Source organism: Mus caroli, chromosome 12 (genome assembly GCF_900094665.2).
Source record: "Mus caroli chromosome 12, CAROLI_EIJ_v1.1, whole genome shotgun sequence".
NCBI classification, from domain to species: Eukaryota; Metazoa; Chordata; class Mammalia; order Rodentia; family Muridae; genus Mus; species Mus caroli.
Window position 1 is genome coordinate 36,637,710 of NC_034581.1, and position 23,968 is coordinate 36,661,677.

The 23,968-nt window shown below is 40.5% G+C and overlaps 1 protein-coding gene across 2 annotated transcripts in view; it reads right to left on the bottom strand.

Annotated features, from left to right (window-relative positions):
- The window catches only part of Znf277 (zinc finger protein 277), a 117,009-nt gene that overhangs the window by 47,798 nt on the left and 45,243 nt on the right, over nucleotides 1-23,968 (bottom strand). For both annotated transcript variants that reach the window (XM_021179196.1, XM_029484540.1), the window contains 3 exons: nucleotides 8,908-9,109; nucleotides 1,079-1,167; nucleotides 116-198 (listed from right to left, as the gene is read on the bottom strand). In XM_021179196.1, coding sequence (XP_021034855.1) covers nucleotides 116-198; nucleotides 1,079-1,167; nucleotides 8,908-9,109 — 374 coding nt within the window. The remainder of the gene's footprint in view (nucleotides 1-115; nucleotides 199-1,078; nucleotides 1,168-8,907; nucleotides 9,110-23,968) is intronic.

Consider the following 23,968-nt stretch of genomic DNA (forward strand, 5'->3'; position numbering starts at 1 on the left):
TTATTTTGTATATGTTTGAAAATTCTCTTAAATGAAAGTGAAAAAAAGATAATAAGAATGATTTTTGTTTCTGTTTCTAATGCACTGTTCATCTGTTCATATTTTAAGATCTTACCAGTTTGTGTTTTTGAAGCTCTTCTCTGAGGATTCTATCTTCTGGTAATGCATCACATAACAAATAATAGTTGTCTTGTTCCTCTGTTGGGAGAGCAGAAGACTAAATGAAAAAGGAGAATTTGTTTTTCAGGAGTATTTACTTCTTTAAAAATGCGTGGCTCTGAAAACACTGGAGATGGTTCAGTCAGTAAAGTGTTTACTGTGCAGGCAAGGGCATGGGGTGTGGGGGTGTCTGAAGGTGGATTCTCAAGAGTCATTTAAAAGCCCAGGGATGGTGGATCCATGGAGTTTGCTGGCCAGCTAATTATGCTAATTGGTGGCAACAGGCTCAGTGAAAGAGTCTGTCTCAAAAACAGACAACAGGTAAAGAGTCTGTTAACAGAGACCATGGCCCCCAATGAAGGAGCTAGAGAAAGTACCCAAGGAGCTGAAGGGGTCTGCAACCCTATAGGAGGAACAGCAATATGAACTAACCAGTACCCCCAGAGCACATGTCTCTAGCTGCATATGTAGCAGAAGATGGCCTAGTCGGCCATCATTGGGAGGAGAGGCCCTTGGTCTTGCAAAGATTATATGCCCCAATACAGGGGAATGCCAGGGCCAGGAAACAGGAGTGGGTGGGCAGGGGAGCAGGGCGGGGGGGGGAGGGAATCAGGGACTTTTGGGATAGCATTTGAATTGTAAATGAAGAAAATATCTAATAAAAATTTGAAAAAAAAAAAAAAAAGTACAAGGAACAATGCTGGCTTAACACACACACACACACACACACACACACACACACTGTGCATGTCCATTAGTATCTAGTATAGAGTTCTGATGTAGGTTTATTCATGTAAGGCAATATTAAAAACATCAGTTTAATTTCAGCAATCATGCCATGAGAGCAAGTGCAATTTAAGAGAGTGAGATTATTTTCCTGAATTTTTGATTTATGTGGACAGTCAAGACATGCACTTACCAAATGGAGCTGTGGAATTGATTCTTATCACGCTGCAAAAATCAGTGATGGGCTGTTCAGTGAACCTTTTCCTCCAGTATAAAATGTACCTAAGAAATTACATTCAAAAGGATGAGGCGAGTCAATATACACCTATTAAAACGATAGGCTCATACAAGAATGTCTAATTACCTCCACACCAAAAAGCAGATGTTAAATGATATTGCTAAAGAATCTGTGAAGAGAAAGGCAGTGAGGGACTGCAGATATATGACATGAATATTTAATAAAATCAAACTACCCTACAAAGGCTTGAGAGTGATTAAACCTCACTATTTTGAAATTCGGTAAATAGGTGTGTAAGAAAGCTAAAATGAGTTGTTGTTGGTTGGTTTGTTTGAGACAGACTCTTCCACAGCCCAGATTATCTTTGAGCATGCTTTGTTGTTGAGGCTAGCCTTGAACTACTGATTTTTCACCCTCTACCTTCTAAGTTCTGGAATTACAGGTAAGGGCTATCACACATGGTTAAAATGAATTGTTTTAATGCAATAATGCAGTTTTCTAAAACAGGATTATAGTTTAGAAGCATTTAAAGTGCAGGAATTAGAGGGTTAGAACAGTTAAAGCCTGACATGTCCTTTCAGAGGAGTCTGGTTTGAGTCCCAGGACCCACATGGTGACTCACAAGCATCTATAACTCTAGTTATGGGATCTGATGCTCTTTTCTGTCCTTTGTAGGCACTAGGCATGCATGTGGTACACAGACACACATGAAGGTAAAACAACCATACATACAAAATAAAACTAAACTTAGTGTTTTAAGTTTCCAAGAATCAAATAGGCTTATGACATCCAACGAAGAGCAGACTGAGTGGTCATCTTTTGCAAAGGTCAGTGTAGTAAGCTAATAGCATACATCCAACATCTGCATAATTAGACAGAATGTCTGAATGCCCACACCATGCCTAAAATAAATCAGATGTAGCCTTTGGAAAACAGCTGAGCTACACACTTTATATTTAATGAGCAGAGTTAGAAGTAGCATATGGGCTCAACTTAAAAGCAAATCATAACCCAGCCCTGTACATGTGCTGAAAGACAAAGAAAGATGCAACCAAGTCGCTCATCCTTGAATTTATTTATTTTAACAATATTATGAATTATTGTGCTATGTCATAGACCAGAGGGCATCAACAGGGAAATGTGAGTACCCTCCTTCATGAGGAGCGAGGGCATGGGACAGTTGACCTGACAGTTGATTGTCTATTGGACTACACGAATTAGATAACAAAAGCAAGTTACACCAAAGAACCAAAGCTTCATGGAAAGAGATGAGATTTCCTGAGATATGGGAGAAACATAGAAAGAGAAGGGACTTGGACTTTTAAATTGGCTTGATATAGTACCTACAGTGGTCTGCCAGAATAGGCTCCAAGTCAGTGCTGCAGGAGTATGGGATAGAGCTTGGAGACTCTGAGGGTTCTCCAGGCAGGCAGCACCTCCTCACATCTGGTTTCCCTTTACTCTTCCTTTAGGGTGTTTGTCACTGTCATGGTGTTCTGGAGACAGGGGGCTAATGGGTTAGGATTGAGTCTGTGTTGAGAGATTTGAGAAAAAGAGAACTGTGAGATGAACTGGGAAGTCAATAAAAACAGACAACATCAGGCAGAATAGGAGGCATAAGGAAAAGAAGCAGTGAGTGCGGGGAGGGTTGGACCACACAATTCAGTCCTGCCTCTCTACCTACTCTGACAATCTTGAAGTGGAGGAGGAGGAACATTCCCTACACAGTAATTCTGACCTCATCCACAGATCAGACAGCGATAGTGTTAACTCTAGCTCGGCTTTAATTACAAAACCAGCAGAGGATCCATCATCACTCCATGGCTAGCTCACTGGCTTTCATATGCCTTTGAAGCAAGAAGGGACAGCATATCCATCACAGTAGGAGAAATGCATCTACAAAAAGATAAAGTGTTACTTCCTTGGTCACCTTCAGCACTTTCCACTCTGTGTTACTCTGCACAGCTATTTCTGTTCTCTATTAGTTGACCCTATTAGTTGTCCCGGAAAAGGGGATGGGATAGAGGGAAAAAGAAAGGCAGGAAACTCAGGGCTGGGGAGGTAGGCTCAGTCAGTAAAATACTTGCCACGCAGACCTGAGTTTGGATACCTATCATCCATATAAAAGCTGTGCATCCACATCTGTAAGCCCCAGTGCTGGGGGTGGGGTGGGAGGTACATGGATATCGACAAATCTCTTGCATTTACTGACCAGCCTTCCTAGCTGAAACAAGGAACTCCACGTTCACTGAGAGACCTATCTTAGACACTGAGGTAGAGAGCAGTGGTGGAAGATACACACTCATATACACACAGGGAAGAGGTTTGGGAATGGTCTGCTTAGCACATGTAAACATGGATTAAAAAAAAATATGGTAGAACCTGTGTTAGAGATGTCAAGAATAGGACTTGACTTGTTTCTTCAAACTGAAATATACAGATATTTGTGTTCATGTAAACAAATCTATATATAGCAGGGCCAGGTGCCTGTGATAACTGACTTATCAAGAGAGAAGAGGGCCAACTTTTCATGGCTACCAATACAAAAGACCAAGGAAGCTCCCAACACATACCATCTCAGCAAAGCTGACAACAGTAGCCAGTCTCATACAATCCAAATGCAATTTTGGATTCATAGCCTGCTGAAGCAGTGATAACTCTGCCTACATAGGCTACTCACCTTTGGAAGATGTTCACAGACCTGTGAAATCATCTGTGGGAAACCGTGTAAGCAGATGTTTGGAGAGTATGGACCCGAGTGCCTAAACCACCCTTTGAACTATTGTGACTTATTTTCTAATAAAAAGTCAAAACATTTTTCTCCTTATGCTAGAGCATAAGTACTATCTTAAACTGATATTTTTTGTTTGTTTGTTTGTTTGTTTTTCGAGACAGGGTTTCTCTGTATAGCCCTGGCTGTCCTGGCACTCACTTTGTAGACCAGGCTGGCCTCAATTCAGAAATCCACCTGCCTCTGCCTCCCAAGTGCTGGGATTAAAGGTGTGCACCATCACTGGCCAGCTAAGTCTTAAGTTGATCTTACACTTTCAGCCACTGTGCTTTTTAAATGAAGATACTGGCCAAACCCTTTATTACGTGGTGTAAGAATGTGTGAATCAGGAGGAGTGTTTGGCATTCAGAGATATGAATCTGAACTTACAGTTATCTAAGCCTTATGAGACTCTGTTTACTCATTTGCATATGAATTATCATTGATGGTTAAGTATGATAGTGCAGCTATCACATCCCAAGTCCTCATACACAGTAGCATGAGGAAAGGAACTCACTTACACGTGGTTAAAGGAACGAAGACATTTTGTCAGAATAACTGTCTAAAACATCCAAAATAGCAAAAAACATTTTATAAAAGAAATAATAAAATAAAAAGAGGAAGAAGCTGAAATGATACTGGCCTGCAGTCCTAGCTCCCTGGGATATGGGGTGGGGGAACCACTTGACCCTATGTGTTTGAGACACATAGGCTGTGTGGCAGGGCAGGCACCTGCCTCAAAGTGAGTGAACAGGGAAAGTCTTTCTTTCTTTCTTTCTTTCTTTCTTTCTTTCTTTCTTTCTTTCTTTCTTTCTTTCTTTATTTTTTTGAGACAAGGCATCACTATATAGCGCAGGCTGGTCTCGAATGTGCACTCTTCCTGCTTCTGTCTCTTGAGTCCTGAGACTACAAGTCTGCCTTCACTTCAAAGACATTTAGTGAGAAAGTAAAAATGGTTATACGACAGTAGCAGGGTAGGAGGTAAGGTAGAAGATGGTGGCAGTAACGGCAAAGGCTATGCTCCCTGAGCTGTCTAGGGTGGCTTTAGAGTGGCAGAAGTGGGATCCCAAACAAACTTGGTCTCTGTGACACAGAGGCATGTGCCGATCAGTCTGTACAAGAATCCTGGGAAATGGAAGGCAGAAAAACCTCTTGGAATTGTAGTTGCAATAAATAATTGAAATGTTTTTTTTTTTTCCCCTCCAACCCATTCAGGGAATGATAAGGAAGGTGTAGAGAATAATTTTTGATATGAACAGAACTATATAGAAGTCTGAATGGGAGGTAGCCTCCTATTTCTGAAGAGCACATTACATAACTGTAGCCGGCTGTGGGAACGGCTCCTAATTGCCTACATACAGATGGAAAGTTGTTACCAGCTGCTGTGGCTACCGATTTGGAACTCTCCATGACGGGGCAACAGATGCAAAGTATCCCCCTATCCTGCTGAGGAAGCAGTGACCCGATTCTAATGGTCAGTAGTCCAGTCTTCAAGGTCTTCAATGTTTGAGTACTACACCTTTCATGAGACAGATCATTTCAAATGCTTCTGTTGTATGAGCGATTACTTCAAGGCTACAAGCACAGGGAAACAAAAACTAGCCTGAAATGAATGAAGATCTTGGAGATCCATCCTGCCAGGCAGAGGCTCAGATTCTTAGGGCCCGCCTCGGACCTGATGGGGCCTGAGATGCCTGCCTTACGGCTCGCAGCCTGGCTGATCTCACAGCCTGGCTGAAAGTGACTTTCCTGCTCTGCAGACAGGCACTCCAAAATCTTGGAAATGATGCTTTTCCGATCCATCTCTAGCACTCCCTGAGATGTTGTTAAGAAGTTTCTGGGAGTGTGCTGGGGAGATAAGTAAGGAACAAAGTTGTTGTCTGAGTTTCCTTTTCCTCTTTAAAGACAGGGTGACAGCATCAAAGAAAAGCAAAACAGAATCACAAATCACCATATAACTTAACGGCATAAGCTCGCTCCAAACACTGTGTTACATACAACTTCAATTGCTACATATATTTGAGCCTACGCTAACATTTGAGTTTGGAAGTAGCCAAAACACATAGTAGTATCTTTGTAGTTTTTAACCCAAACTTAGGGGTGTTCCTTTTTATATTTTGTTGTGGTTATTACAGATACTCAGAGAAATTCTATTCAACTGAGAAGCAGCTTAATGACAGCAGGTCTTCAGCAAACCTCAAGTCCCAGTACCAAATTAGAACATATTTTTAGAGTTATATGATTATGGAGTACTGGTTAACGTCATTTCCTACTTCTCTAGGTTATTCGAAGTAATAGTTACAGCTACTCAATATATAAAGGCTGCTATGAAATACGTGGTATGAATTCCCTATTGAGACGGCAGTCAAAATAACATCTCACACTTTATTAAAAAGCCATAAAAGTAATTGGTAAGTCATCACCAAATGCCTTTTTTGAAAAGAACTTCAAACCATATCTCATGGAGCTCTTTCTCACATACAAGAAAACCTTTGTAGTAACATCTTGCCTGTCAGACTGACACTGTAGTTTGTACCTATACTGGTAAAGGTATAAAGGGTTGAGATATGGCTGCTATCCAAGTAGCACTGAATAAATGCAACTTAAAAAAATTACGGAGTTAACATTTATCTTCTGGCACAAGTCTAACTACTAGAGAAGGCTGGAAGAAAATAGCTCACTCTAAATAATTGTAAAGTGGCCTCCAAGGGTAGATTTTCAGTTTTGTGTTGTTTTATTTTCTCTGCCGTAGGAAGTTTTGTACTTACTTTGTTTCAATAAAGAATGTCAAATATGTTTTATATGAAAATTTATAGCTTACTCTTTATGAATCACAGAGTAATGCTGAAGTGGTGGTGTGTCTCTGTAATCCTAGCATTTGAAGTCTGAAGCAATTGGAACATGAGCTTGAGGCTATCCTGGTCTACACAGTGAGACCTTGTGGAAATAAAATAAAATAAAGTATGAGGTAATCCCACCTCATTTCTATTACAGCTTGTACTTAGAAGGCTCTGATTTTCTCTGAGAAGAGGGAATTCACGCATGTCAGCGGAAGCTCTTCTGGGTTGTAACCTCCCCAACCCCTTCATAGTTTCTTTTCTGAAAGCCACAGTAAGTCACATAGTGTTGAGACAATTGTAAGTTAACTGATCAAATAGTCAATGTCTGTTCTAGAGAAGAACTTTTAGTTATATTAAGTTATAGGAGGTTATTCAAAGAAGACTGGGTATAGTAAAAAATGTTCTTCCTGGGAAGTAGTTTTAATCCCAGCACTCAGGAGGCAGAGGCAGGTGGATCTTTGTATTCGAGGCCAGGTTGGTCTACAGATTGAGTTCCAGGACTGCCAGGGCTATCCTGACAGAGAGACCGTGTTGAAAAACAAAAACAATAACAAAAAATGTTCTTTTAAGAAACAAAGAGTTTACTTAGACACAATGTTGGCCCATTCAAATTAATCTTATTTTTACTTCCTGAAAGTGAAATTTTTATTTAATTAGGAGGGCATCCAGCAAAAAAGAACTAAAGTTCTACATTTAAAATACATGTTAACTACACGTTTTAGAAAACACTTACACTTTACATGTATCTCTTTTCTGTAATTATAAAGCATCCATTTTACAGTTGACCTGCGCTTACTTAGTGATTGTTTGCAACACATGTACGGATTGATTCCTAAGCCCTGAGATCTAGCTAAGTAACCTGATTGTTCTGCCCACATGTAACAATAGGACTAATGCCAATGAGAGATTAACAACGATAAATACGGTCACTTTATCATACATAAACACAAAAGAGAAAAGACAAATTTTGATCTAAACATTCCTCAGATTTTAAGGGCAGAAGGAAAAGTTTTAACACTTCTCAGTTACCACTGATGGTTGTATTTTCCTGCAGTTCACTAGGAGTAATGTTTCTTTATTATGGCCCAAGAGTAAACGAATTATTTCATAGCAAAGAGAAGCTGAGTAAAATAAGACATTAATATTCCTGCCATCATTACTTGGAAAGAAAAGAATTGGAAGACAGCTTAAGAAGTTCTTAAATGAACAAGATTTAAATATTTTAAATACATCTTGAAAAAAGTGTATGTTGCAAAGCTCCCATAATACTCCGTCAGCCACCCTGACCATTTTTCTCTAATTTAAAAATAGAGAATAACAAACGAGGAGAAGCACCATGAAAACATGCAAGAAATTAGTTTAGCAGTTGGTGACATACATCACTCAGACTTCCTTTCTTTATCCTATGACCAGGCAACACCAACTGGTAAAAAATAACCATACCCAGTGGCTACAGGCCCATATATACAGAGAAGGCATGTTACATATATTCTGCGTTAGTGTCAAGCAGTTGGGAAGGACATCAGAACCTGGGAACTGCTGTGTTACTAGCCCCCCCTCCCCCCAGGAGTGCTGGTTATTCTAACCTCAAACAAACTGTCTTTCTAAAGATCTAGATAATATGGAACCTTAAGTGAAATTTTCTTAAAAGTTGAATCTTATCAATAAGTGATAATTAGGTTTTTAAACTAGTATAAAGCTGCACTGATAACTAAAGCTAAGGCTGCAAGATTGCAATTTCATCAGTAATCAAAATACAAATCAATTTTGGCTCTCCTATATCAGACAGTTAGCACATCACAGGCGGTGTTACTTGTTTCCATGGTCTATCTACTGTTAATAATACAGCCTGCTGCTTTGAAACACCCATGGCAAAAATAAGGTTCCTTGGTGGCAATGATGTGGGTGGCCTGACATTATAATGCTGAGGTGACACTCTACAGTAACTACCCGCAAGCCAGCAACTGTGTGCAGGCTCCTCAGTAAAAAATGTACTCCATGTTTTAATTAATCATAATTAACATGCTCATTGACAAAAGATTGTAATTAAAAAAAAATCTCAGGAAAAAATTCCCAGACATGACTTCCACATCTGCATAGAGATGACCATCTGTGCAGGTTATACTGCCCTCCAATCAGGAAGGAATTATTTCATAGGCAAAACCAAAATTTACCTTTGGAAATCTGCAACGAGCTTCACATCAGCTATGACAATCTTATGCTCGATAATCATGTGCTTCAAAAGTTTGTCTTGTTCAGCCACGGGAAAATGTTCTTCACAGAAAATACAAGGCACAGATGGAGACCCTTCTAAAGCGGCGGTGCCACCTGGACTCTCTGGCAGGGAAAGCGGCTCCAGGATACAGTCTTTACTGTCTGTGAGAGGCACAAAAGAGGAAGAAAGAAAAGCTGAAACCAACTCTTCATCTTTACATGGATGGTTTCTTACCTTTTGCATTGAAAGGAGCCTGGAGACATTTTACAGACTTCAAAAAACAAAAAAAGTACACAGCACCAGGAGAACCTTGCTGTCATTTAAAACACAGCCACAGCCATACTGCAACAGAACTTGCAGCCCTGCTCTTTGCTTGAGTGGGGAAAGCCCACTTGTGGAAGTAGCTGTTGAAGTGTTCTTGGGTCTTGGCCAGTGGCTGCGATTCTGAGTACTAGCAAGTGGAAACAGCAACAGCTGGGTTAGGGGCCTAAGTGACCACGTGACTTCGTAAGCCACCACTCAGCTCATGCCAGCCTCTTTCTAACACTCTGAAAACCTCCTTATTTCTAATCACAAGCCATGTAAAGAACGCACTTCCTATCCTGGTGTGAACCAGTAAGTGCTGAGTGGCAGAGGTAGCAATCTCTGTGTTCTGCCATTGGCTCAGTACACAATCGTGTGTTACATGTATCACCTTTTGTGAGCCACATGATAGACATTAGACACACAGTAACCCTTTCCTCTCCCATTCTATTCCTTTTCCTTATATCGCTTACAGTATCTGCAAGTGCTTTAGGGTCTCCATGTCTCTGATTTCAGGGCTTCAAACTAAGGCAGTTGTGTCAGGACCTCTCTTTAGTCTGCCAAGGCAGAACCCTAGACTTGCCACCTTATTTCAGTGCTTGAGTGGGTAGTAACTGCCAAAGGAAACTAGGGTCAGCTTTTGCATTTGCAGAAGGAAAGGGACCTTTCTTCAGAAAGAGGAAACTGCAGGGCTTGGTGGTGCAGGCCTGTCAGAGCTAGCTGGGAGGCTGAGGCAGGAGGAGCTCAAGTTCAAATGTTGCTGCGGCTACAAAGCAAGTTCAAGGTTAGCCTGGGAAACTTACTGAGCTCCTGCCTCAAAATAAAAAGTAAATAGCAGGCTGGAGATACAGCTTAGTGATAGAGAGCTGGCTTAGCATACATGAGGCATTACTGCCAACCCCCAGAATTAGAAAAAGATGAATTTTGGAATTAGGTTAATGCCAATATTTTATTAGATTTTTAAATTTTTACTCTTACCTTATCACTCAAGCCACTCTTAACTGAGGGATATTAAAGCAGTTACTGGTACACAGCTGAGCATGGGCCAAGAATCAGACAAGTAACATAGGTAGAAGCACTCACTCACTTAACAAACAGCAACTGAGTATATATCTACAAGTGTAGATCTTCTGTTCAGGACTGCATGGTATGAGCCTTGCCAGAAAGGCTAAAGTGCTTGCAGTTTGTTAAAAGGCACAAATAAGTTAACAGGATAAAGAGAGAAGGGATCAAGGGAATGTGACAGCAGACATTCAGGAAAAGCTAGAAGAAAGCTGGCTCACAGAATGGCTGGAGAAGGAAGTGTCCCATAGGAGGTTTTTAGCAATCCACTCTCACATACTCTAGTCATATTAAAGTCTGTTAAATCAGACTGTTCATATGCTCATAACATTCTGTATTAGTACAGAATTCTGTATTAGGAAGGTATTGAGTAATCCTGACACTAGGTTTGAAAATACTATTAATGAAATTGCTGTTAGCAGTCCTCTGCCTGCTAAGGACCACCATGGCAGCATATCCAGTGGGTAGTGGTTAATACAGACACTGGCCATGTATACCACCCCACCTCAAGGCTCAGGGAACATCATGAGGGAGGGGCCAAAAAAGGACTTAAAAGCTGGAGGATGAGGAGGAGTGCTGGGACATGCTGCCTTCTGGGCAGGACATGGCTGAAACCAGGGCAGCTGTGGATACCTACCAAAGATTAAGCCAGTCAGTGCCCCAGTATGAAGGAGGGGAGGGTGCTCATAAGGCCCCACTCTTAGCTAAGGAGCTGTTGGTAGCTGCTGAGGGGACGATAAGTCAGTTTTCCTTTGGGGTGCAGCCTCTGGTAGGTTGCGCCTGCTCTGGGGGATGGTCTCACACTTACTAGGGCAGCATGGATGGACTTAGTAGGTTATTAAAAAAAAGAAGAGGAAGACATGAAGTTGAGAGCCCTGTTGGGAGTGGTTATGAGGGGAGAGGAAGCGAAGAGTTAGGGGTGAATATGATCAAAATATGTTGTATACATGTATGGAATTGTCAATGGGTAAAAGATTCTTAATGAAGAAAACAGCTGTCAGGAGGGGCGATGGGGTAGGGGGTTCCAAAGGAGAGACCTGGAAAGGGGATAACAGTTGGAATGTAAATAAAGAAAATATCATATATATATAAATAAAGAAAACAGCTGTCTTAAAGCCAGTGCTAGCAAACGTAACATGACGGATACATAGCAAGCCCTGTTGACATTCTTCTCCCACAATGTGACTGGGGTATTCGTAAGTTCCTTTTGTCTGAAAACAATCATAAGGTGATAGCAACCATCGCCACCCTCAGGAAGGAACTTGGGCATTTCCACCTGGTAAATCCCCAGCAGTGCTCTGGGGCATTTCCTCAATCTTAGCATGCCATTCTATAAAGTTATTCTAATCTCATCTTCCAGATGACAGAATTGAGAAAGGAAAAGTGAAAGTCACAGTTTATGAATACGGTTCAATCTGAGCTCAAGTACATTATTCTGCTCCCGGTACCAAAAGACATTTTGCAACTTGAGTTCTCTTTCAACACCTACTTTTGCTGCTGCTTTGAATGTGTATGTATTTATAAGTCACTTTGAATTTATGTGCGCTCCCCAGTGTCCTGATACCACCTCTACTGGCAGCTTTTCCTCCAAGCTCCGTATCCCCCATTTTCTTCCATGACCATGATTGTTTTTGTTTTTAGTTTTTTTCCCCAAAGGACTTCCTGTGGTCTTCTGTGGTTTGTTTTCATCCCTTTATGTGGCTAATGCTCAGCTTTTCTTTTCCTCAGGTTATTCCTGAGTGAACAGACAGAAAGGTCACATGTACAGAAACAGAAGTACCTGCCATGGCAAAGGAACGGGAGTGAAACCACGGATGCGGAGGAACCTGTGGTTTGTAAATGATTGACCCTGGGACTGGAGTTATTGTACATAAGCAAGTAGGCTGAGCAAGCCAGTAGAGAGCATCCTCCACGGCCTCCGCAGCAGCTCTGCCTCCAGGTTCCAGCCCCGCCTGAGTTCACATCCTGGCTTCCTTCACAGTGAAGGACTACGATGTGGAAGTATAAGCCAAATAGACCCTTTCCTCCCCAGCTCGCCTCTGGTCACAGTGCTTGGTTGCAGCAATAGAAACTCTAACTAAGACAGGGACTGTCTATGAATGGGAGTGCCAGGCAACGATTTCAGACTCCAGCACAAAGCAGAGAGAAAAAGCTTAGGTTGAAAGAGAAGGATGGGCAATCGGCATGATCTCAGAAGTTACATGTTCCTCTTTGGGTTGGTAGGCACAAAGCAGAAATGGGTGCTCCGTGCGATGAGCTTGGACTATTGTGTTTGTCAGCCTCTGCTCTCCAAGGTTCTCCACTGGGCTTGACCTGCTCCATCTCTCCGCGCATCACTGTTATTATTTACACATGTATCTCCACCACTATGTTTGTCTGTGAACTCAAGGTCAAGGGCTTATTTTTATAAGTCTTGTATAGACTACTGTGGCTGGAACAAAGTTGGCATTTGACAAATGTTCGTTAAATGAAGACATGAAAGAAGGAACAACAGGCCAGAGGTCCTTTGAACTAGAGTTCTAATGTTAAGTTTCTAGGAAAGTCCCATTTTAGGAAGCACCTGTGCCTGTCTTTAGTGGAACGTTTTCTGCTTGGAATTAAGGCTAGTCCAGCTGTATTTACAGCTTGATCTTTATTTAGTGCTGGGGCCCTGGCATAACAGGCACAATGACAATTAGTACCGATTAAAAATGGAAATGAATTCTAAGCTGGAAACGAGCATTAGTCAGTGTACCAGTTACAATTTAGCAGTCCTTGTCTTTCTGTTGGTCTGTCTTTTGTCTTTCGCTTGAGACAGGGTCTCCCTATGTAGTCAGACTGACCTCAAACCTTCGCCTATCCTTGGTATATTACATTTTATTGGAATTTTACTTTTAAATTATTCTTTATGAAAGAAAGGATACTTTACAGCAAAGAACAAGCAGCATTTCGGATGCATAGTAGGTTACAATACTACACAAAGGAAGTTTGTATGGAGTAGACAGACCTGGGCCCTGACTCCAGGCTTCAGAGCCCGGCAAATGTTTCTAAGTGAGTGAGTACCAATTCCTGTAGATATCTTTTTCTTTCTGGTGCTGTGAGTCAAACCCAGGGCCTTGTGCGTTAGAGATTTTCAAGTCCTCAGCTTACACGGAAGAAGTGCAGTCTTACCAGGTATTAGTAATCCCTACACTGCTCCTGGGAAACCAATGACTCAGAGCACTAGCAATGTGAATGTCTTGAACTCAGTAGCAAGTGTGGGGATCTTCAATACCAGAGCAGGCTATAAATTAGGTGGCAAGGCAAAAGATAGTCTATTTTTCCCCACAGAGTGCCATCAAATACTAAGTTCTGGGTCAGTAAATGTAACTCCCTTATCATGTCTAACAGCTGTAACGAGTTTCAGATCTACATTTTACTGCATGGCAAAAAGCAGATAGATATAGTAATGCACAACCCATTGCTATCATGGTGTTAAATCCTTAAAAACAGAAGGAAGATCTGCAAAGCCAGCTCCTTTGAACAAAGAGCCAAAAGCACCTTAGAGATTCTACTCTGGCCCTAAACTTACTTTAAATGTATATTACAAACTACAGCAAGCTATCTGATCTAGTTCTCCCTTTGAACATTAAACATTCAGATGAACTTTATAGAAAACAAACAACAAACAAACAGCATCCATCTCCAGGAAGGTTTGAAGAGATCCCATGTTGAGTATTGATGGCTTTATTGACTCAAGGATAAGAGCTCAAAATATCAAATGATTACTCTCCGGTAGTGTTTCTTCAAGCCGAACGCCCATGTGAGTCATTTCACGATTTTGTTAGAGTATGATTCAGTAGCTATGGCAGCCATGGAAATATGCCATTCAGATCTGCTGCTGCCACAAGAGAAATTCAAGTGGTGTACTCTGCGATGCCACTTATAAAGGCAATAGTCCACATCAGTGGGTTGATATCTGACACATGTAAGAAGTCCCTTAACCCAGTAACAGACAAACCCAGATTAAAAAGCCAGTCAAGGGACTCACTTCAACAGACGCTTCTCCAAAGAAGATAAATAAACAGCCAACAGGTCTATGAAGAGGGGCTCAATGTTGTTATTAGGGAAATCAAGACCACAATGAGATAAGATTTTAAGTTTGCTATATGATGGCCACTAGAAAAGCAAAAAGAAAAACAAAAACCAAGCAAACAGTTTAAAGCTTCCAGAAAACATCAGAAACTGGTCACAAGATTCCTGTCTTCTTGCTTCTGCTTATTTATCCCAAAGAAGTGACGACAGGATGGAAGATGTGTCAGTGCCTTTCCCATGCTCACTGAAATGTTAAATAGAATAACAAAGAGATGGAAATAACTGAGGGATAGATAAGCTCAGTGAACACTAGTCAGTCTTAAAAGAAGAGTGAATTCAGGGCCTAGGGGATGGCTAAGCTGGTAAGGGCACTTGCTGCTAAGCCTGATAACCTATTTGTCCCCTGAGGCCCATATTGTGGAAGGAGAAAACCAACTGTCACAAATTTTCTTCTGAACTCCATATGTGGGCTGTGGCACACACCACATGGGATGCACACACACAAACACACACACACACACACACACACACACACACACACTAATGAAAAGGAGAGAAATCCATGATATGCTACAACATGGAGGAAAAACCTCGAGGGCATCATTAACCAGGAACAGAAAGGTAAGCACTGTGCAATTCTACTTACCTATGGTATCTAATGGTAGAACAACCTACAGACATTCAGGGAATGGTGGTGTGAAGTGGTGAGGAGTGGGAACTGGGGTATTGAGGTTTAATCGGTTAAAGCATCAGGGATGAAGATGCCAGTGTTGAGGACATGTGCTGCACAGCAACATGCAGAGAACTAGTGGTAATGTGAGGTTAAATTTTGTTATGTGGGTAGATTTCATGCAATACATTTTAAAACCAAGTTACAAAAAAAGAGAGAAGTCAAGTCACTGAGGTAAACACGGAAGGCATAGGCCGTTAACTCTATACTGTACGGTGACATGGTTATGCCATCCCAGCCTGCTTCTATTCCTCGTGATTCCCTCTGGAAAAAGAGTTCCAAGAGTTAAGTGAAGGACGTAATAGAAAACAACATACATGAATGTCATACATATAAACTCAAAAGAAGCTGAATCTTCGGTTTGAAAGGCAAGCAAGCAAAGTGTTAGTAGGAGTCCGAGTGTTCTATTGCTTTCTGTTGCTGTGATAAAGAGCACGACCAATATCAACTCATAGAGGAAAGGATTCATTGGGCTTCCATGTCCCAGTCACAATTCCTCATGAAGTGAACCGAAGGCAGGAATGAGACCATAGCAACAGAGTAGGGGCCAGTGAGGAGTGCTGCTTACCGGCTTGCTCTTCACTGTTTGTTCTGCTTGCTTCTTATACAACCCTGGGCCATCTGCCCAGGGCTGGCACCACCCACACTGGTCTGGGGCCACCTCCCACATCAATCACTAATACCCCATGGATTTGCCAACAGGCCAGTTTAATAAGCATTTTCTTATTTGAGGTTCTGTCTTCTCAGGTGACTCTGCTGTGTCAAGTTGACAAAAAAGTGAACCAGTGCATAGAATTGTAGCTCCTTACAACAGGGAGGTGTCTCAAAAATGAATTCCTCAAAAGCTTAACCATTCTTATTTCTACTGACAGTGGGATTGGCTGTTATATCTGAGATGGTCTGAGATGGCTAACATTTGCATTGATTTTATACACACACACACCCATATATATATACATATATATTAAATATATTTACATATATGTCATATATATTTACATATATTTACTATATCTATATATACACACATACATACATACACACACATATATAAGTACACACACACACACACACAATTCCTGTGGGCTAGTTAAAGGTGCAAATTTCTCAGCACAGAGCTGAAGAACAGGGAACCTAGGTTCCTGGAACAAAACAATCCCATTTTCCTACTTTTTAAGTCCTGATTATATTGTTGGTATTTGTGTATCTCTGACATTGCTGTAGCATATTATAGTAAGAAATAAGAGAGAACCCACAATATATTTAATATAAATATAAGAAAAGTTGAAGGACTTATAAGCTAGCCTCAGAGATGAGGATGACAGGACACAAGCTCCACTCATCTTACACAGGGGGCTTAAAGAAGTGCAGGAGAGACTCAGAACTATCATTATGGAGAATTTACTAAGATACAAAACAAAAGATAAAAACTAAGATTAAAAGCTCAACAATTGTAAAACTGTCCCGAGGGCCTTGCTGGAATGGTTGTCTCAGTTACAGCCATAGTGTAACAAAGGGCTCTTGATCTGCTGATCCAAAACTGGAGCCCGTCACCCATGTGGGCACTGAGCTCTTAGCATGCAGACAGAGGGCAGCTCATTAAGATTCTAGTATATTTTCACTAACTTAAATCATCATGTGTAGCTGCTGAGTTATATTAGACTTCACACACTAGTTCAGAAGTTGGGGTTAATAGGCACACACATGATTTACACTGTCTAGTTTTCTGAGTTCCAATGTAAAGCTCTATTTAAAATTATGTACATGTGGAATTTTCTTGAAAGAAGGTCTTTTGATTCTTAAATGGTTCAGGGGAACTACAAAATGTTTCATCATCATGAATCCTTTTTTTATTGATATTTTCTTTTAGGTGGTCTACTAATATGCAAACAGTGTTAAGTTAGCATTCTATTGCTATTTTTATTCATAGTGTGTATACACGAACAGTGTTTGTTAGCTTTTTGTTGTTATAATAAACGAGAGAAACATAATGAACAACTTTATTTTAGAGGTTAATGGGTACTTTACCCTTTGATTCTGTTTCTTAAGGCTGTGATGAAAACACCCAGATGAAAGCAAAGGAAAGGAAACAGGTTGATTTGCCTTGGAATTCTACATTACAGCCCACCATTGCAGGCAAGCCAGGGTGTTGGGAACTTAAAGCAGCTGGTTCTGCTCAGCTTTGTAGCATGTATCATTGAGAGCGAAGGTGAGCCAGGGAGAAGCTGTGTGACAGCACATGGCAACAATATTGCCTTAACGTCAAAGCTGTCACCATGGCCAATCCTTTTAGAAATGCCCCATATTTCCTTCTTACATGATTCCAAAGCCCTGTCCATCTAACACATTCTGCTAGGACGAACTGGGAAGTTGGTTATTTTGTAGCTCTCTTCTTTTTTGTTTGAAAAACCATCATCATGTTCAGATGCTACTAAAAAAATGCTCTTGGGTGTGAACTAGTAGAGTAGGGGAGGACCTCTTTTCCATTCATATTATGATTAGACTAGAGGGCACCAAAGATGACGCTGACCAAGGTCCTCTCCATTATTATACTAACAAAGTGACATAGAATTCCAGCCCCCAAATCTGGCTTCTGATTCCGTTTTGTGTTTTTTTTTGTTTTTTTTTTTAAGTTTCAAAATTACCTAAGAGTGAAAAGTATAGTGATTGAGATTTTGTCCCTCGGGCAAATCTGGTTAAAACAAAGTAGGAAACTAAATTGGACGCTTGTTTCATTTCTTGGTTATTGTAACCGCTAATCGTGCTTGTCAACTTTATTGGATAAAGAAATGCCCAAGGGCTACAGAGACACAGAGAACAGCAAGTGCTCAGCAGCCAAGAGTGCTTTCAGGGTACCCGAGTTTGGCTCTCATCATCCGTGCCAGGCAGCTCACAATTGCCAGTAACTTCAGTCTGAGGGTTCTGAGACGTTCTTCTGGCTTTTGTAGGAACATGGATGCATGTGCACATAATGAATATGTACACAGACACATAAACATACTCAGAAATAAAAAATAAAGTATGACTTTTTAAAAAAAAGAGCATGTCTGTGAGGTGTTTCCAGGGAGGATTGACTGCAGGGGGAGGCTCAGACTGAGTGTGGGTGGCCCCATTCCACGGGCTGAAGTCCAGAACTAACAAAAACAGGAGTTGGCGAAAGCAAGCTGGGCACTGATAGTCCCCCTTCCCTCTGCTTCCTGATCTATATGGATGTGAGGGGGGCCTCAGGTCCTTGCTGCCATGAACCCAGCCAGTCCTGCCACCATGGTTTCCTTTCTAAGATGGACTGTATCCTCAGACTGTGAGGCGAGATAGACTTCCTCCCTTACCTTTCTTCTTGTTAATGATTTGCTCATAGCAACAAGTAATGAATCTAGCTATAAAGTAACTACATTTCTGGGCAATACATGATACCTTCTTTTCCTAATTCACTCCAGAAGAGGGAACGAGTCCTATCTCCCCGATCAATGCAAGAATAATATGAAAGCAGCAGCTGCTAGAAACCATACAAACCCCTGACATTTTAAAGGAAATAAACTGCAGGAAGAGAAATGGCTAAAAACAAACCCTCCCTTATAATATGGTAAGCATCTGAGTCGTATACCATTTCCACTGTGAAAACATGCTTCAAAACATACACACGAATAAGTATATTCATTTCCCTCGAAGCTACTTCTCCTACTGGAATGCTCACTGTCAACAAGAGATTTCAATTCTAAAAGTAGATGAAGGATCATACTATACATTATATAATTACATTAAATATTCCTTCACATCTAAGATGTTTCCTCTGCTGCTCCTACTTTACACTTTTAAAAATACTTCCAAGAACTTAAATTAAGATTATCATTCTTCCTTTAATAGGGCCAGCACCAGGGATGCTGAAGCACTAAGAGGAAGTCAAGGCTCGATGTGTGGTACATTTTCACACAGAATGGGTGCTAGGCTCTTAGTGCGTACCTTACTTTACCTCTGCTTAGGTCTTATTTAGTTCAGACCAGTCTTGAACTCCTAATCCTCTTGTCTTTACTTCCAAAGAACAGTCCTGAGCCACAACACCTGCTTTTGTTTTGTTGTGCTATGTTCTTCGTGACCTCCCCTTTACTAGCAGAATGCAGAATGACTTTTCAATGGCAAAACAGTATAAACAACAATACCAGACATTAAAATCTTAACCTTAGCTAATGGTAAACGTCACGAATCATGAAAGCTTAAAGCCAACAATGCCAGAGGATCAGTGAGACAGAAGGCACTGAGAAGCAAAGCCTTTGAAGCAAGCAAGGATGGGAAGAAAAGGTTTTTATTCATTTAACTCTAATAAGAAAAAAGGATGGAAAGGGAGAAAGGCCAACTCCAACTCAGAAAAATCTGATTGGTTAACTGGCCCTCCTTATTTATGCATAGTATGCACTCCAATGTGCTCCTACCAGAAACTTCATACACATTCACAGAGGGTACGTTTAACATAATTTAATTTATTTAATTTGACAGGAAATTAGTTTAGAATTAGTAGTCTAGTCAATATTTTAATGAAATGGGCTGGCAGCTAGAAAATTATAAATTACCTATCTGATGTTCTCTTTTAAGTATAATTAGTGGTTTTGATAGAGTCATAAATTTTTTGTGGGACTAATATATCTCTATTTGCAAAATTAGATAACTAAGTCATATTTTTATTTCAGTGCTAGTGTCTTGATTCATTATTACGAATAACTCTTTGTATGATCAGTTGTTTTTATAAGAACAGAAAAGGAACAATTTCCACAATTTTTTTCCTAAAAAAACCCTGACATTAATAATTAATAGGCCTTCACACAAAAGTCCTGCATATTACTTATTTACATTGTCTGAAATGTTGTGGGAAGTCCAAGCTCTGTGTTAAACATCTCTCTATAAAAACACCACCTCAGCTCCTTGAAAGAGTCAGTTTTTGTCTTTCTACTAAAGAGAGGATTCTTTGTTTTGTTGCTGACTGTGTATTTCTAATTTAGAATTAAGTCAAGTCCTGCTCTCAAATCAATATCTATGTTAAGTACATTTTTCATTTGGATAAAAGTCATAGGCTACATTCTCTACCCTATAGGCAAGCAATTTTTACCATCTTATTCAGCAATATGTCTTACCTATTCTAAACTTAAGAAAATTTGGGGACTGGAGAGATGGTTAAGAGCACTTCCAGAGGTCCTGAGTTCAATTCCCTGCAACCACATGGTGGCTCACAACCATCTGTAATGGGATCCGATGCTCTCTTCTGGTGTGTCTGAACACAGCTACAGTGTACTCATATAAATAAAATTAATAAATCATGAAAAAAAAAAAAGAAAATTTGCTCCAATTCCTTTTGACCTGTTATTGAGAAGCTACAGTTAGCATGAACTAATTCAGCCTCATTTCTTTCGAGGACAGCCTGAAACTACCATAGTAGAGCTAGACAATCAGCATATTTGCTGGACTATTCAGCACTGGCTACATCTGCTGATGGTCGACTCTAAGGGCTTTTCATTGTTGAAATAGAAACAGGTCGCATGATAACAGCCTTCTTCATAATAAAGCAGCGTTGAAAGGGTCTAAAAGCATTCATGCTGAAAAGTAATAAATTATGTCTTAGTCTTGGCACTTTGAAATAAAAACTTAAAGTTACAATTAATATTCAGTATATTACCACAATGTAGTAAATTTTTCTCTAAAACCCTGCACTTTCAGGCAAAGGCTATGCAAGACCCAAGGGGCAAAAGAAAATATCTGAGCTGGATTGCTCTCCAGGAACCCATGTTTTCCAGAAGGCTGGCTGCTCATGGCCATATCAACACAATGGAAACTGTCACAAGCACTAAAGGTAGAACAAGGTAGGCAGAGCCCAGCCAACGCAAAGCTGCTTAGCAAATGCTCTGGCCTTACTTTATAACATTTTAAACAAAGCCTTTTATTTCAAGCTACCTGTTAGGATTTGGACTGCTTTAACACAGATACAGTTTTGAAAAGTCTTTTAAAGCTTTTGTAAATAGTGAAAAGGCAGTCATATTCAGAACACTAAAGCATATTTTTCGATTCATTCATTTATTGATAATTATCATGTCTCCCATGAAGTTCAGAATCACAAATCTTATCTCTGTGACACATGATCTTCTACAAGTTTGATATCAGGAACTCTATCTCCATATCTGACTATCTCAGAAGGACATCTCGAGGGGGTAGAGATATGGCTTCCTTGGTGGAGTGCTTGTATAGGATGCACCAGACCCTATGTTTGAGCTTCAGCACTCCACAAGCTAGGCATGGAGGATGTATTGCCAATGATCCGAGCACTGTGGCGATGGAGGTAGAAAGATAAGACATTCAAGGTGATCATAGGTGACATAGGGATTTGGGATCACAAGGATACATGAGACCCTGCCTAAAAATATGAAAGATAACAAACGTTGAGGGAGTAAAATAATGTTGGACATTAGAAACCATAAGGAACAGATTTTAGCCTTGCCGTCTCAATGGGCTGGTTACATTTCCTGTATTTTATAGTCAACATTATAAAAATGAGTCCCCCCAAATGATGTAAATCTTATTTTTCTGAAAGAATAGGTATTTCAGTCAGCCCACACAGCACATTCTGTAATGACTCATATGACAATAACACTGAATTTCACCAGCAGTTAATCCAACCAGCACTGACTTAGGTAACGGCGTCTAAATGCAAGATTACTAAAAATGACACTAATGAATACCTTCAGTCATTTTGATTTTCAGGCAGTGACTCTCAACCGTGATGGTCCTTAGGAATCAACTCAGGAGCTTTCAAAACATGCTGATTTTTTTCATACAGAGATGCTAATGTAATTTCTTTAGGGTAGCAGGGTCATGTTTTATGCGATGAAACAAACCACTGTTGTAACAAAATCCTTTTATGATCAATTATGAGACTTTATAAGTTAGCATAAGAAGATAAAAGTAGTTTTCTTTTGGGAGAAAAAGCATTTTATTTTAGAAGTGATATTTTGTAATGAATAAAACTGTATCTTACAGACAGTAAATTGAACTAAAGAACATTTTATAAAATATAAATATACCATCACTTATTGACTTTTTTCCTTTAATGTCAGTTAGCTTTGTAGATGCTGGATACATAAAAGATCTTTGAGGACATCTGGTAAGTTCTTGGGAGTCCTTCCTTAAGGCAAGGTGGAGCCTATGGAAGCTGAACATGTAGCTGTGCGTGGGAAGGGCATCACTTTCCCGTGTAAAAAGCATACCTGATGGAGAGACATCTATTCTCTTTTGGCCAGATGTTTAATTTTAATAAAAATGACCTTCATTAAAAGCAATGTCCCCACAGACCTATGTTTTGAGGATAAGAATATGAATCCAATAGAAGTGTGACTCAGAAACAGTGCAGCACAACTGTTAGTGAGTGAGAAGGAAAAAAACAATCAAACCCCACCTGACAGATAAGAAAGTTATTTTCTGGAAGCTTTCTCCCTTCTTAGAGAAGTGTCATGTCTATCCCTGCTGCATGCACCAATGTCCACTGTACCAAAGGACCGGTCGGTTCACTGTTTCTACAGGAGCTGCAGCCTGAGACATTAAGGTTCTATCCTGCCTGCGCAGCTCCAGGTCTTTCCAGCAATATCCTGACAAATGGTATTTGGCTACCAAAGCACACCGTCTAACTAATTTTACTACAATGCTTTATGCCTCCCCAAATCCGGATCTATAACTGCCATGCAGAGAGAATAAAAATACTAACTGTATGAAGATAACATGGCTTTCCTCAAGACCCACCATGCCCAAGTCCTGGAGGTGCTGACTCACAGAGTAGAGATACCAAAGAGAATCAACCCCAAAAGTGAGACAGTCCCCTGAAAATCCAGATTAGACAGGATCATGCCACCCCAGTAGGCAAACACAGGCTCGTTTTCTCTGCCAATTAAAGAATTAAAGGGCAGGAAAAGGGTGTCAGGAGAAATGGTGGAGCGTCCCAGTAGAGCCATCATGTGACACTGAAGAAATTGGCGTCCCCTCTCCAGGCTCTTTGTCTCATTGATACAAGTGTTTAAGACTGATCTCAAATGAAAGTTTGATGGCTATGAACTCAAAGGGAAGCTTGGGGACAGTTTATTAGTTTAAATGGAAAACTCAAGGCAGGCAAATTGTAATTATCACAGCTGCCTGGAGGAGGAGCGTGAAGGTGGCAAGGAGGTCAGCCATATGTCAGCAGGCAGCTACATGGAGGGGTGTGGGAGAGGGCTTTAGAAAATAGTAAAGTCTAAAGCCTAGCTGGCACCGTCAGAAAAAGACAACAGAGAAGGAAAAGGAATATTTACATAATATTCCTACAGAATCTAGCTACAGAAAGGCAGCTGAACCTTACTCACTGGGAGTGCAGTAAGGCGCAGTTGTTTCTTAGGAGTGGTCAGCTAGCCAGATCCTGGACCTGCTCCAGTGGACTTAAAGGAGGAGACAAAGGCTCTACCTCTGGATAGAGCCCATTCCTTATAAAAATGCCTGGGATTGGTATTTAAATTTATGAAATGGCAATCAGTAAAATTCAGTCAGATATTTACATAAAGTACACAAAACAAGATAGATACTAAATATCCATGAAAAATCCAAAAACCACGGATGAATAAAAATAAGCAAGCAACAGAAAGATTGTGTGCCCTGGTAAAACTGTAATCTATGGTTTTGTTATGTTTCATTCTTAGGTATTTATCATGATTTACCTTCTAGGATAGACTTTTGTTTAGGATATGCAGAAGAAATTGAGGAAGGCCAGTCTGAAAGCACATTTCTTTCAATCCTTAGGTTATAAATAATGCCCAATCTGCAGTGTTTGCAAATCATTCCATGTTGGACACACACACACACAGGGGGGGGGAGA